At 38.2% G+C, this 16,171-nt stretch overlaps 2 protein-coding genes across 2 annotated transcripts in view; one reads left to right on the forward strand and one right to left on the reverse strand.

Moving 5' to 3' along the window:
• LOC119659947 overlaps positions 1 to 16,171 on the reverse strand; it is a 79,441-nt gene that overhangs the window by 25,938 nt on the left and 37,332 nt on the right. The window lies entirely within an intron of this gene.
• LOC119658981 lies at positions 5,696 to 7,682 on the forward strand. The gene is made up of 3 exons (XM_038066862.1): positions 5,696 to 6,753; positions 6,829 to 7,597; positions 7,656 to 7,682. Exons 1-3 carry the CDS (start codon positions 5,696 to 5,698, stop codon positions 7,680 to 7,682), a joined length of 1,854 nt encoding a protein of 617 aa, XP_037922790.1.

Genomic DNA, 16,171 nt, shown 5'->3' on the forward strand with positions numbered 1-16,171 from the left:
CAGCTCTCCTTCTTGGTCGTCTCCGGCCACCAAAAATGATGTTTTTGCCCACCACCAATATTATTTTGTCATTACAGACTCTCCTTTCAGATTTGTATAGATAGGACAGCGTATTCGGCAGAGACCTAATGTTCAAACTAAGCGTTTAAACAAATTTGGTTAGTTTACTACCTCGAAAGTCCTACATAATCCAAATGATTTTTGAGGTAAGAAAAAAAAATGTGTAACTGGACGCAATCACTGTTACCGAGCCGCAGTAAAAATCAGGGAGAGAGCAGAGAATCATCTCAAGCTCCTGTACTCAAACATGTTATTTGGCACCTCCTTGAATGCTGATCAAAATTGTTGAGGGTCAATCTTGACCATCACGGAGGCTACGTTGGTGTGAAATTGCAGCTGCCGATAGCGGTCGGTTCAGAGAAGCTAACAGCAAATGCTATTCTTCAATCTACCTCCAGTAATCTGAAGAAGGTGGACCTAACAAACGACCCATTTCGAAAATTTCTCCTTTGCCAAACAACGGGGAACGTACAGTAGAGCCAACAAATCGGCAAAAAAGGAAACAAGAATCCCGATCTGCGGGAACGACATCAAAAAACCTATTCGCTCTGTTTGTGTCGCGGGGGCAAAAAGCAACTATACCATCAAGCACCCTGAACCGGGGATATATGTCGAGCATTTGGGTCAGGTCCGACTAATAAAGGGGCAATTCCGTTTGGACGTCAATATCTCTAGTGAAGAGATCATGTCTGATCTAGAGCACATTCGACGGATATATCAGAATATGTCCAATATCTGTAAAGAAGGCCTACGATTGTGACTCAACTGGAACAAGAAGTCAACATAACAATAGACGCTATCAGTCCATGAGCTAAAGTGAGGAGTCAACGCGGGCTCCTAGAAAATCTGCTGCAAGGAATCTTCGGAGTGAACGACGAAGTCTACACAGCATCGATCTCTTTTTTCGTTTCGTTTTCGTTATTTTTGTTCTCATCGTGCTTTGCGCGGATAATAAAATTAATCAAAATTAATCTTTCGTTTTGTTGTTGATATCATTTCGTTCTCACCCAACCGTGAGTTTGGTTGAATGTCGAAAGAAGTCCGATCCCAGTATTTTCTAAGAACGCGTATTTCAGACATTGTTTTTGAAGCGTTTCTCCAACATCATCATTGCATTCTGATCTACCGAGCACTTTCGAACAAGCGTCAGAACTAAAAGTAAACAGTGAAATAGTCCAACAACCAATTGAGCACTTACTCGTAAATTGAAATTGCGTTTAGACGAGTGAAATAATACACACTTCAGTGGAGACCACTGTAATAGAATCTACCGAGCGCATAGAAAAACTTCGTAGATACATCATCAGAATGCATTTCTGCTTTACACATGAGATGAGATCCCATTCTGGTTTTCTTAACTCAGCAACTAGACAGGGAGAACCCCAGATGTTACAAGCACTCTTTATAGGAAACCAAGGGAGCTTCAAACGTTTAGGGGCTTTACGAATTCTTTGAGGCGCGATTCCAAAGGCAGGGGCTTGAGACCCAGAAAAGATCGGTCAAAAGGGAACACTGACTTTGCATTTGAACTTGATCGGTTCATATATTTCGAAATGCAGGCCTAACTATTGATCTGGTTGAGGCGAATGAAAGTGCATTTTGCATGAAAATTAGCGGGTCCGGTACCAACTGACCGATAGACAACGGAACAGCTGGACTAGAGTTGATAGTGTGTCTTGAAGTGAGTCAGTCGTGAACATGGATTTTTATAAAATATCGGACGGATCTTCACGGTCAAGTTCGCCATCTTTTTGTGGCGACACATCGGAGGCGCGAACATGAACGACGGTGTGATGGAGCGAACAACTTGCGTGTCGCACGCACGCAAGAGAGAATGGAGTTGGCCACGATATCGAGAAACAATTTTTGACAGCGAAGGTCGTTTTTTCGATGTCAGTTCGAGACGAGACGGGCCTGAGGAGAGGATGGACTCCTCACGTAGTTAATAATTATTAATTTAATAATTATAAAATATTTTAATTTATTAATAGCTTAACAAAGTTTTAAGTAAGAAAAATAAAGTGTTTATCACAATAAGAGATTGCTGGAATTGTGGAGAAGAAGGATACAGATTTGATGAATGCGGAAAGAAGCGGTCCTGTTACGGCTGTAACCAATGTGGGCGTTGTCAACTGCTTCGTCAAACTATTAATCAATCGACTGCTTTTTCCCCGGCGCGGCGTTCGTCAAATCCTACTCCTACGCATCAAATCCATCAACTGATTCTGCTCCAGCAGATCTCGGATAACACCGTTGTCTTGAAGAAAAGGCAGCGGTGACATTGAATGATTAATTTTATTTAATGTTGATGATGTTCAAGCATAAATCAATTATATCTATTATAAATCTGTTAATGATTTATGCGGTATCGCAATATCTGTCGATATTTTGGATTTTACTTATCTTTAATATGTTCAAGCATTAATCAATTGAACAACTTGGAAAGACCCGCTTGAATTATCATCCAACAAATTGATCAGTTGCAAGAAAAGGCCGGTACACTAGAGCAATGCAGCAGTAATGGTGTTTAAGCGATTTGGCCAAGTTTTCTCCAGCAGCCGCATCTTTGGAGCCTGCCCAATGAAAACAAATCTGCTTGCGCATTTAACCTCTTCCGTCGTTACATCACATGCTATGCAAATGGCCTATTTGGATATAGCGAGATTCTTTCCCGTTGGTGCGTCAGCATATTACCTACTAAATGGTGTATTTGACCTCGACATGGTTCTCTTCCGTGTCATCACTTCGCATTTGTGTACACAGCAGCAGGTGTCGATTTGCCACAAACAACAAAATAAATAATAATAAACAAGTGTTCTTTTGTTGTGTACAAGAACATTTTCGAACTAATATGTAAACACGGAAGGGTCAAAGATAGGTGAATTAAAGAATGACATTACTTTTGATTTTTAGTATTCGAGGAGTCTCTGGAAAGAGCTAAAGTGTTTTAATCGAGAACACTTTACAACGCGCGGTTGCTCTTTAATTCGCATTTAGATTATATAAGAAATTTAAAAAATAAAACAGTCAAAAGTAAAATAAATAAAGAGTTCAAGAGTTGAGCAACGACGTAAGTAATAGTAATAAATCTTTAGCTTTTCCTTTTCAGGAGTTCGAATGCCCTATCGTTCCGCAGCTAAGTTTCGGCAGCCCGGAACGAGAACAACCACGTCCATCAAACTTAAATCCAGGAGCTAGTGCGCGAGCTGGGCCAACGCCCAAGCAGAATAGCAGGACGAGGCCGTCTAAGATATCGCCGAAACAAATGGCTCCAAAATCGCTCATCGACATGATTGCCAAGTTGTTTCCGTAAACAATGCGAGCGTTCTGCCGCACATGCAAAATGCGACATACGCAATTCAGGGCGTAATAACATGCTTAATCTAGGGCATAAGAATTAGCTCAAGTCCAACATAAAAAGATCTTGAGCACGTTAGCAGTGGGCTGTAAGGTAAAGGCAGCTTGGGAAGGTACGAGGTTGAAGCAGTATCAGGTGGTCCAGTGTAAAAGGTAGCAGTACAGCAGAAACTCAAGCGCCGAGTACGTTCTGGTGAGGCAATTAATTAAGTTAAGGAATTTATTACTATGTAAAATATAAAAATATAAAATCGTTATAATTAAATTAAATCAAAAGCCATAGTTGTTATTCCTCCCCCAAGCCTTTAGGAACCTTTCAGCCACCCTTTAAAAGGAATTCCGTCGGAACATCACAAGTGACCTGGAGCAAGCGAGCCGAGGTAATATTTCGGTGGGTGTATCTGGGAATCGCCCTGTCGGTGATGCAAATCGTCTCCTCCCAGCATACCAAAAACGCGGAGTACATTTATGATCTGAGGTTTAACTAACATAGTCATTATATACACAAAAAATTGACTTACGAGTAAACCTACCGAGTCTAGAGTGATGTATACCCAGATCGGTATACATCTTAATTCATATAAGGAATTTTTCTTTTGACAATTATGATTTCAGCAGTAGTTAATGAAATATTTATCTTTTTAGCCATCGCAATTGTCTCTTTTACAGAAGATTTCTCGCTAAGTAGTTTAAATGGACACGTAAGTTTACCACCCACATAAATCCCCTTCAGTGGTTTAATTGCAGCGGTAGGGTCTTATCCTTATGGTACTAAAATTCAATACTCAATGGCCTATTCCATAAAGTCAATTATACAAAAAATTTCACTGTTGGCGATAAATGGCGACAGTGACAGACTCCAACAGAAGTTTCATTTTAGATTTGACGTTTTCATCTTACCAGTGTGACGGCACAGCGAAAATGCGAACCACATCTGGCGGCCTAGCATGAGGCCGATGCAGTACAGTGCCTTTTTCTAGCCGTAGCCTCCGAGAAGAGCAGATGCCTGCAAATCTCACAGATCTTTTGTCTTTTGCAGGTAAAGGATTATTTAGCAGAGGTCGATATTTTTACGCTAAACTATCCTGAAAAAAAGGCTGATATGAACCCCAGAGGGAACCTTTGGCATATTATAATGATGCAGATAATGAAGTAGAAACCCAAATCTCATGCTGAGTTAGACAAAGTGATCGAAGAATATCAACCAAAGATATTTATTTTATTTAAATAGACTCGGGTCAGACAAAAAACATATGAAACGAATACAAATTTCATGCTGAGTTAGACAAAGTGATCGAAGAGGTACGGTATAATAAAATTACACTATCGTCATCGCTACAAACTGATTAGTGTTCTTCTGTTTTTTTCTTTCGCAGTCAAAGAATTATTTAGCAGAATTAGGCATTTCTAAGTAATAGCACAATATGAATATTTAGGGTATACATATAGAATAAATATTATTGGGTGCAGGCATAATGTATTTTATATTGCCTGTACCATAGTTGTAGACATATTCTTATCTTAAGATAATAACAGGACCTTGTTCGAAGAACGCATCTTGTTTTGTAACATGTGTGAACGGGCCTGATAATAAAAATGGTACAAGCATAATGTTATTTATATTGCTTGTACCCTATTTCGTAAGAAATGTGTCTTCATTAATGAAGACACTTTGACCTGCGCATTGTAAAATGCAATATGGACATGTGCGCGACACATGATAAAGATAGGATAATGTTTACAAGATAGGTTACTTTGTAAGAAATAGTGTAAGTAGTCTTTAGTCTAAATTTGGAATTTAAATAAAATGGTCATACGATCCTTTCCAAACGGACTCAAAGTGAATTTTATTTTAATTGGCGCCCAACGTGGTTTGAACCACAATCTTTAATCCTTGTATAAGGAGTCGGTATTAATTTCGTAAAAAAGTGTGTGAAAATTTAGTTATATAAATGTTCACGATCGTGCGAATTTAAAACGAAACAATAATCGAGTGAAGCGGCTGGCAGCGGAGTTTTCAGACGTACCTACATATTGCAACAAGTGACTGTGACTGGGTGAACGAGATATCTAATCAAAGCGTATCGAATCAACTGGTGGCGTGTGTCTAACTTGCAAACAGATATGAATATCTGTACGAGTATTATGTATGTACAATTAATTTAAAAACATCCTAATATATTAAATTGAGAAATTTAAGCTTAAAAAGGGCCGATTACAGGGTTAACCGAATCGACAGTTTAAATTTTTTAAATCTCTTAGAAAAAAAGTAATAGAAATGTCTCTATCTGCCGAAGCTATTTCGAATATGATTGAAAGGGTTAACCTTTCATTAGCTGTTCAGCTTAGGAAGGAATTTCAAGACGCAATTGCGGAATTGAAATCTCAGCCAGGTCCGTCAACTCAAGGGAGTGACATTCACAGTGTTGTTTCTCAGTTAAGGCAGGAATTTCATTCTACCATACAGGAACTGCGAGCGTCAGCACCACCTGTTGAAAAACAGAGTGATATTAATGTGGTTGTTTCGCAATTAAGGGAAGAATTTCAGTCTTCTTTGCAGCAACTGAAGACACCAGGTCCTTCTGTACAGAGGTATGAGGAAATTGCAATCACAAGTAGGGTTGTTGGTGGTAATATGAGGCTTGACTTACCAAAATCAATGCACGAGTTTAGCGGTGTTATGGATAAGTATCCATCATGGCGACAGTCAGCCAAAGCTGCAATAAAGCCGTATCAACCATATGTTGGTTCTGACATATATTATCAAGCTGTTGCTATTATCCGCAACAAAATAACTGGTTCTGCTGATATGGTTTTATCGTCGTTCAGTACACCACTGAATTTTGACGCTATATTGGCTAGATTGGACCATACGTATTCCGATAAGAGACCACTGTATTTACTCGAGCAGGAATTGTCTACTCTTAGACAAGGTCGTTTTTCTATTCCACAATTTTATGATATGGTAGAAAAACAATTGACTTTAATAACCAATAAAGCTATTATGCAATATGGTGATGAAAGCGTAGTTTTGAAATCCTTGAATGAAAAGTATAGAGACGACGCATTGCGTATTTTCATTTCTGGTATTAAAAGACCTATCGGTGATACTCTCTTTGCGAGTCAACCAAAGGATTTACCATCTGCCTTGGCTCTCGCACAGGAACTAGAGTCTAACAGACAACGCTATAATTTCGCCGCTGCTTTTGCTAATTCGAACTCTGATAGGGAACATACGAGTAATTTGGGTAAAAGTCCACATTATAAAGTGGTTAACAAAACTACCCGAGATGAAGCTCAATCTCCACTTGAACCAATGGATGTAGATCCATCAACGTCTCGATTTAGACAAAATTCGGGAAAAAATAATAATTTTCGTTCGAAATCATCAAACAATAATTTTTCAAAAAGACATCAATTGAACACATTCCGGGTAGAGAAATTAAAGGATAGTTCTGTTGTAGACATTTTACAATCAAAAGCATGTCTTCCATACGTTCAACACACTTTGTTAAACGGTGAGAAAATTAAACTTCTTTTGGACACAGGTGCCGAAAGAAACTATGTGAAAAATCTTCCATTTCTAGTTGGTGTATCTAAATTAAAAACCAATGAATTTGATGTACATTCCATTCATGGGGAAACACGTATCACCGCGAAATGTCAGATAAGCATTATGGGACGTACTTCTGATTTTTATGTATTGTCTGAAATAAATGATATGGATGGAATTATAGGTTACAGATTTCTAAAGGAAATCAATGCAATGATTGATGTCACTGGTAGTAAACTTTATTATATAGGTGGAATTCAAGAGGTTTTTCCTTCTAATAGCACACAAATAAATCTCCTACAGGATTTAGATTACAATTCTATTCCTGAGGAAGGTGTAGACGGGTTTAAGAAAATCGTTACGGAAAATCAAAAAGCATTTGCTGATCCAAATGAAGCATTGCCTTATAATACTAACATTGTGGCTACGATTAAAACTACCACTGACGAAGCAATATATTCAAGGAGTTACCCATACCAGATGACGGCAACTAAATTTGTAAATTCTGAGGTTGAAACTATGCTACGTGATGGTATAATCAGAAAGAGTTCTTCTCCTTATAATAACCCAATTTGGGTAGTTAATAAAAAGGGTGTAGATGAAATGGGAAATCCTAAACTACGTCTGGTAATTGACTTTCGAAAACTAAATGCGAAAACTGTTTCGGATAAATATCCTATTCCAGATACTTCAGTTATATTGTCGAATTTAGGAAAATCCAAGTATTATTCTACTTTAGATTTAAAGTCAGGTTTTCATCAAATCTTGTTGTCAGAAAAAGATCGTAAGAAAACGGCGTTTTCCGTTAATAATGGCAAATACGAATATTGTCGAATGCCATTTGGTCTGAAAAATGCTCCGAGTATCTTTCAGAGAGCGATCGATGATGTATTAAGGGACGACATAGGAGTCCGTTGCCACGTCTACATTGATGACGTTATAATTTTTTCTTCCGATATTCAGAGTCATTTAAAAGATATTGAAATAGTAATAAAAAAGCTTCGAGATGCGAATATGCGCATTTCATTGGGAAAATGTAATTTTTTCAAAACGCAACTCGAGTTCTTGGGTTTCGTTGTATCTGAAAATGGTTTAAAAACTGCAGATAGCAAAGTAAGTGCTATTCTTAATTTCAAAGAGCCAACTACTATTAAGGGCCTTAGATCCTTCTTAGGATTATCGGGTTACTATCGACGGTTTATACGTGATTATGCAAAAATTGCAAAACCTTTGACTCAATTATTGCGAGGAGAAAATAGTAATGTTAGTGCAAAAAAGTCAGAGAAAAAGAAAATTACATTGTTGAAGGATGCTCAAGATGCCTTCAACAAGTTAAAGCAGATTTTAGTATCAGAGGACGTTACTTTACGTTTTCCGGATTTCAGCAGACCATTCGAGCTCACAACTGATGCCTCATCGGTAGCAATTGGTGCTGTGTTATCTCAGGACAAACATCCGATTACTTTCGTATCACGAACGCTTAGTGCGACTGAGCAAAACTATGCGACCAATGAGAGAGAAATGCTTGCCATAGTATGGGCATTGCAGTCTCTTAGAAATTATCTCTATGGAGTAAACAATCTTCACATTTATACCGATCATCAACCACTAACATTCGCGATATCTGATCGAAATCCTAACACCAAGCTAAAGCGTTGGAAAAGCTTTATCGAAGAATTCACACCGACTTTTCATTATAAGCCTGGGTCTCAAAATGTTGTCGCAGACGCGCTATCTCGCCAGTATATTCAGAATCTTACTGGAAATGGTGAATCTAGCGGAAATTGCTATAACAGTGAGGTATCCCTATCTCAGGTCATAAGGACAGTGTCAACGCCTATAAATTGCTTTAAAAACCAGATTATTCTTTCGGTGGGCAAGGATCTAAAAGTAACAACAATTAGATTGTTTAATGGGTACCTACGTCACGAAATTGGTTTTTCGAACACCGAAAGTCTATATTCAAAGTTAAAGGAGATAGTTGACGCGAAGGTAGTTAATGGACTCCACTGTTCTTTGGAAATTCTTGGAAAAATACAGAATGATATTATCAATCTGTTTCCCTCGGTTCGTTTTAAGCATACCGAAAAGATTGTGATGGATTTAATAAATGAAAATGATCAGCTGGAAACTATTGCAATGGAACACAATATAGCGCATCGTTCAGCGAAGGAGAACTATGACCAAATTCTGGATACATACTTTTTTCCTGGACTTCGTAAGGAAATAAAAAAATTCGTTAGTAATTGTAAAATTTGCGTAGAGTCTAAATACCAAAGACATCCGAAAAGGCAATTATGAAGTGTACGCCATTACCCAAATATCCTGGTGAAATCCTGCATATGGATATTTACAGTACTCAGAATAACTACTTCCTTACGTGCATAGACAAATTTTCAAAATATGCTCTAGTGGAACAAATTGATTCACGTTCAATTGTAGATATTAAAATTCCTCTTACGAAAATAATTGGTTTCTTCAAAAATCCGAAAACATTAGTTACGGATAATGAGCCATCACTCTGTTCAAATGTTATACAATCCCTTATTAGGGACCACTTTGGTATGTCTCACCATAAAGTTCCAGCTATGCACAGTACAAGCAATGGACAAGTCGAGAGATTCCATTCAACTCTAGCAGAAATATCGAGAGCGATAAAAAAGGATATGCAACTAACAGATCTTAGAGAAATTATCCAATTAGCGTTAATAAAGTATAACAATTCTATACACTCTGTAACAAAAGCAAGACCTATTGACTTACTTTGGAACATCTCTGATTCAAATAAACTTAATACGGAAAAACTTTTGTTAAATGCCCAAAAAGCTCAAAATACTTATCACAACAAAAAAAGGGTCAATAGAAAATTTAAAAAGGGGCAAGAAATATTTGTCAAAAGGAATAAACGTTGTGGGAATAAGCTTTCGAATAAGTATGATAGGAAAAATGTGCAGAAAGATTTAGGTACTGCGGTACTAGTAGATGGTAAAGAGGTGCACAAAGATAATATTCGTTAATGTTTCTCTATCCAGATTAACATTGGTCACCACCGTCGCCGGTAAAATCTTTGACTATAGTTCATCTAATTATATATCATTACGAAAAGGGGACGTGGGACTGTACGAAGATTATATATACCTTATCCATAATATAAATTTAACTGAATTTGAAAGTATAATAGGAGATATTAGTGATTTAAGAAAAATGTTTTCAATATCGGAACAGAAGGAATCACTGGACGCAGATGCGAATGAAATGTCTAAATTATTGCCGTCTCTAAAGCTTGGTGAACGCAGGCATAGACGATCAATCGACTTCCTTGGTTCTGCTATCAAATTTATTGCGGGTACACCTGATCACGATGACTTTGTTTTGTTAGGAGAACGACAGTCTAGGCTAGTAGGCGCACAAAATCAGCAGGTAGAAGTTAATTCTGAGCTAACTGAGAAAATTAATGAATTGACAGAGCGCATAAATTTAATAAAAAAAGAGTATTATGATATCAGCGAACCAAGATTTCCTGAGTTATTTCAAATTATTACCATTAGAAATCAAAGAGTAATATCCTTATTAACGAACGCTGTCTACTCGGTTACCCTTGCTCAATTAAACATTGTTAATCCTGTCATTTTAACAGACCAAGGGGTCCTCTCAATCGTAAAACAGGAAGAAATCCCCATTACTATAAGTGAATTGACTTCATCTTCTACTGTTAAAATATATGTTAGTAATAATGTGTTTAAATATTTAGTTAAAGTACCAAATATAATAACTATTTGTTCTCTCATAGTTGTGTACCCTGTAATTCATAACAATACCATATTAGATTTAAGTAATAGGTATGTTGCCGAGTGCAAAAAAAAAAAACACACTGCCACTGGTTAATTGTAAGGAAGGTAAGGGCAAAGCAGTCTGCAAGCACGATCGTTTTGATAAATGCCTTGCAATGATCTTCAATGGAAACGTCGCAACGTGTAAAACGGTCACTTCATATCGCATCTCACCAATCGAAAGGGTTGATGATGATACATTGATCATTAATGATGCAACAGCCAATATAGTAGAGAAAAATCACTCGGTGACTGTTACGGGTACATTCCTCGTACAGTTTGAAGAGGATATTCTCGTCAACGACACACTGTACAAAGTTACAGGTAAGGTGTCAACAGTGATTCCGGCTGGTATTATAGTAATGCGTTGAAAATGCCGTGGTAAGCCGACGATCAGACGACCTAACCGACCTATGAATTTCGACGTCGAAAATGAAATCGAACGTATCGTACGCTACATCGCCGATCACAAACAGATTCGGGACGAATCAGCTTAAGGGGAGGGGTAGTAATAGCACAATATGAATATTTAGGGTATACATATAGAATAAATATTATTGGGTGCAGGCATAATGTATTTTATATTGCCTGTACCATAGTTGTAGACATATTCTTATCTTAAGATAATAACAGGACCTTGTTCGAAGAACGCATCTTGTTTTGTAACATGTGTGAACGGGCCTGATAATAAAAATGGTACAAGCATAATGTTATTTATATTGCTTGTACCCTATTTCGTAAGAAATGTGTCTTCATTAATGAAGACACTTTGACCTGCGCATTGTAAAATGCAATATGGACATGTGCGCGACACATGATAAAGATAGGATAATGTTTACAAGATAGGTTACTTTGTAAGAAATAGTGTAAGTAGTCTTTAGTCTAAATTTGGAATTTAAATAAAATGGTCATACGATCCTTTCCAAACGGACTCAAAGTGAATTTTATTTTAATTTCTACGCTAAACTGTCTTGAAAACTACCTTGATATGAATCCCAGAGAGAACATTTGGCACATTATAAAGATGCTGGTAATGAAGTAGAAACCCAAATTTCTTGCTGCTCCTCCACCAGACGCACTAAACTGTCGTCGACACAGCTAGCGACCTTTCTTCTGGTTTCAAACGCCGCCGAAGGCGGACGAATTCTTTGTCTCAAAACTTTCGGCAACATGCTAGTTGAAAAGTGCACATAGTAGTAGTATTTTTTTTGTTGCGTTGGCCACGTGAACCCTCAACATCAAATAACGCTAAAACAGCATCTGACTCCATCCCAAGCTACCTTCTGTATAAAAGTACCTCGAAACGTCAATTTAAAATAACCGCTCAAAAGGAATCGATAACAATTTTTTTTCTTAAGTTGGTGCACCTTTCTTTAATTATCAATTCTTTATCAATCTGTGAGCTTGTGCGTTTATAGGAGCTATCAGTATCAGTCTCCCTCAAAAGTACCCTGCGAATTTTACTATGGATAAAAAAAGGGGAAGAAAGAGTTTGCATCAAACTTTCTATTGCAAACGAAATTTCTTGTGCTGATTCTTTGAAAATGTTGTGCAAGCTCTTCGGTGACTTATCTATGTCGAAAACGCAAGCATACGAGTGGTGTAAATCGTTCAAAGAAGGGCATGAAATAGTGGAAGATTTGCCTCGTTCCGGACGGCCTTCAACCTCTACCACTGACGACAATATCGTCAAAATAAAGAAATTAGTGTTTGAAAATCGACATTTCGATGTTAGAGAATTGGCTTCTGAGTTGAGCATTGATAAAATGGCCGCTCATGGAATTTTAACTAATGTTTTCGGTAGATTGATTCCGAAAGAGCTCAATTTTTTTACAAAAAAAATATCGAAAAAATGGTAGCTGAAGACCAGACTTCCTGAAACGTATCATTACAGAAGATGAGACCTGATTTAGCTCCATGTGACTTTTTCTCTTTCCCAAATCGACACTCCGTGGAACCCGATTTCAGTCAATTGAAGGAAGGCATGACGTGAATTGAAGACCATATTCTTCTGGCGGCACATCCGATACAAGAACCATGACTGTATTCCGGCGGTGAATTCACCCCCACCAGACGCAATGAGCTACCTCAAACACAGCTGGTATGGTACGTCTGGGGGCGTGAATTCACTCCTTTCCTTCTTCTCCGCTTCAGTCGGCTGGTTCTGCTTCGATCTTCCACCTCAGCTTCACTCACTAGCGCCCCATGTCTTGTGAGGGTAAAACCGCGGAAGATGCCACCCTCCTGTGACAACAATCGCCGTCAAGGTGCCCTCATTTAGGCGGCACAATCTTGCGGCGTGGTTCTCCCAACTGGAGGTGACCATACCCCCAGCCAGTTGCTTCGAGAAATGAGGCAGCTGGAGATAAGGTCGACTCAGAGCTTTTGAAAACGCTCTGATTGCAGCGGCTTCCGGAGAGCACCCGCGCCATCTTGGCCTGCGCGGACTCGGGGTATCAACATATTAGATAGTAATATATTATGTAATTATAATTAAATATTATATATGAGCCAGCGAGCGCGGCCATGAGAGAGAAGAGTAATCTTAGTCATTGTAGACGAGAGCACTTCTGCCGGTTTCAACTAGCGCCGCTAGTGGAGCGCAATCAGTGCCTTCCGAGGAATTTCTTCACACTAAAAAGCCTGACTTCTACGAAACAGGCATAATCTATATCTTGCTGGGAGAAGTGGGTCGAATCTGTTGATGCTTATTTTGATTCATAAAATTTATTTTCATAAGAGTTACAATTGTTTGAAATTTTACTACCAAATTCGACATTACATCTGCAAGAACCTGATAAAATCGGCCCACACTTGAAGGCAATCCTGTTTCAGCAATAAGAAATATGGGTTAAAGTGGGTTACGTTTAAAATGCCGTGGAAACAGTAAAAATTAGCTCAGCGCCGATAAAAAGCAATTCGCAAGTGAGTTCACGTGCTAGCTCACTGTTAAGAATTGTAACAAGTGTTTTAGTAAGTAATGTAATAAAGAGCTTATAATAGAATTCATTTTAGTGATATCTCTGGAAAAAAGTTACGGAATTCAAATCATCATTTCTTTCAGCACCAGCTAGCCTACACAGATAACAGAAGGCACCCAAGTTAAGGATTCTTAACTAGACGAGCTGAAACAAAAGTTAAGCGGGGTGCCGAAATCAGTGCTTCCTGTAAACAGATTATTATTATCGCCCATCATGTTAAACAACGTGTTTTATTGTAACAGTTTAAAGGATAGTCCAAGTGATTCCAAACAAATATCTACAAAATTCCTCATAATTGGAGCGCAAAGCTACCGGCCGGCAACTTGTTCAAAGGGAACCTATCAGATTATCATTTGACTAAAAATAAAAAACATTTCCCTAATAATTGCAAAGTCCACGTTCCACTATAATAACATAACACATATCTGTAATCCACATAATCTAGAAAATACATTGTAAATAAATATCCTTTTTCACTGAACGTAAATATTCTCACACACAGTAAACAATACAAAGTCGAGGCAATCCTCACTCAGGCATTCACAGCATAGAAATGTGATATGATGTCTGGGATGACACTACAACTATAGAATGCACGGATCTACGATAATACCAATCTATGTGAATGCCGTCCTCGACCTTCGCTTATCTTTGCAAGCGCAATAGACGAAATCTGAAACATTTTAAGGTGATTGAATGAGTAATACGAAAAGTTGTTATCCATTAACAACCACGACCATGTGAATTGCGTGATAAAGTAAGAATTAGATCTTTATTGTATAAATTCAAGAAATAAATTCTGAATAAAGGCAGTCTTTCATCAGACTGTCTCGATTTATTATAGTGGAGTTTTGCCAATCCGCTCCCTATTTTGTGTGTAGTCTGGAGTTGTGCCTATAGTTACTCCGGCTAACACATCGTTCAATAAGTCCCGGGACTAGCGTAGAGATGGCGCTAATAATGCCATTTATATACCAAGTTTCAGAAGTACCAACCTTCAGATAAGATGTGTCAAAATTTGATATAATTCGAAACAATCAAGAAAGCTATAGTGGTTAAAGTGACGCTACCTTTGCAATCGTGAAAAAATGGAGTTTCATGTGTTGATAAAACATTGTTTTCTAATGGGAAAAAACACTGTTCAAGCAATGGCTTGAAAAACGTTATCCAGACTCTACTCCGTCGAAAACAACCATTTGTCGGTGGTATGCTGACTTGAAACGCTGTCGTGCTGATACAAATGATGCGGAACGTTCGGGTCGGTTAAATGAGGCAGCAACTCCCGAAAACACCAAGCAAGTATTGAAAATCGTGATGGGTAACCGCAAAATGAAAGTGCACGAGATAGCTAAGATGGTGAACATATCAACTGGTAGTGCATTTACTATTTTGCACCAAAAACTGGCTTTGAAAAAGGTTTTTTTTTCCAAATGAGTGCCGCGTTTGCTCACAATGGAACAAAAGCAACAACGTATCAATGATTCGGAGAGCTGTTTGGCAATAAACAGGATTTTTTAAGTCGATATGTGACAGTGGACGAAACATGGATTCACCATTTCACTCCGGAGTCAAGTCGGCAGTCAGCTGAATGGCGTACGACCGGTGAAAGCCGCCCGAAGCGTCCAAAAACACAACAGTCGACCGGCAAAGTGATGGCGTCCGTATTCTGGGATGCGAATAGTATAATTTTCATTGACTACCTCGAAAAAGGAAAAACCATCAATAGCGACTACTACATGGTGCTATTGGATCGTTTGAAGGCCGAAATAGCGAAAAACGCCCATACATGAAGAAGAAGAGAATCATCTTTCATCAAGACAACGCACCGTGCCACAAGTCAATCAAATTCAACGAATTAGGCTTCCAACTGCTTCCTCATCCTCCTGTAGTGATATCATTCCAAACGATAAATTTAATTCATTAATAATACGAAACCCAAAAGACAACTTACCCGACCTCACACAAATTTTCAATTAAAGTTACGTACGTAAACAATAGCAATCAGTCATTAACCGACCCATATTTCCTCATAAGTCACTAGAGTTCACTTTGTATCTACCGCCGAACAAAACACATGAAATAAGACCCACTTGAGTCACAACATGCCGTGCATACATCACCCATCTACATAGCTACATGACTATGCATAAGAAATGCATAAAGGCATATGACCAGCACGACCCGTATGTTTCTAGATTTGTAAATTGAAAGAAAGAGAAAGTTATGACGTCACAATCATAGTAGAGAAATATTGTTATGTACAGACCCAATTGGTCAAGAAAATTGCAAGTAAGAAATTAAAGGAATTTGATTGGTTAGAAAATGTAAGCGTATAGAAAATAAGGAAGAATGTAAGTAAGAATTGTATAAAAGAACTAGAGCCCCAAGGC

Source organism: Hermetia illucens, chromosome 6, assembly GCF_905115235.1.
Source record: "Hermetia illucens chromosome 6, iHerIll2.2.curated.20191125, whole genome shotgun sequence".
Classification (NCBI taxonomy): Eukaryota; Metazoa; Arthropoda; class Insecta; order Diptera; family Stratiomyidae; genus Hermetia; species Hermetia illucens.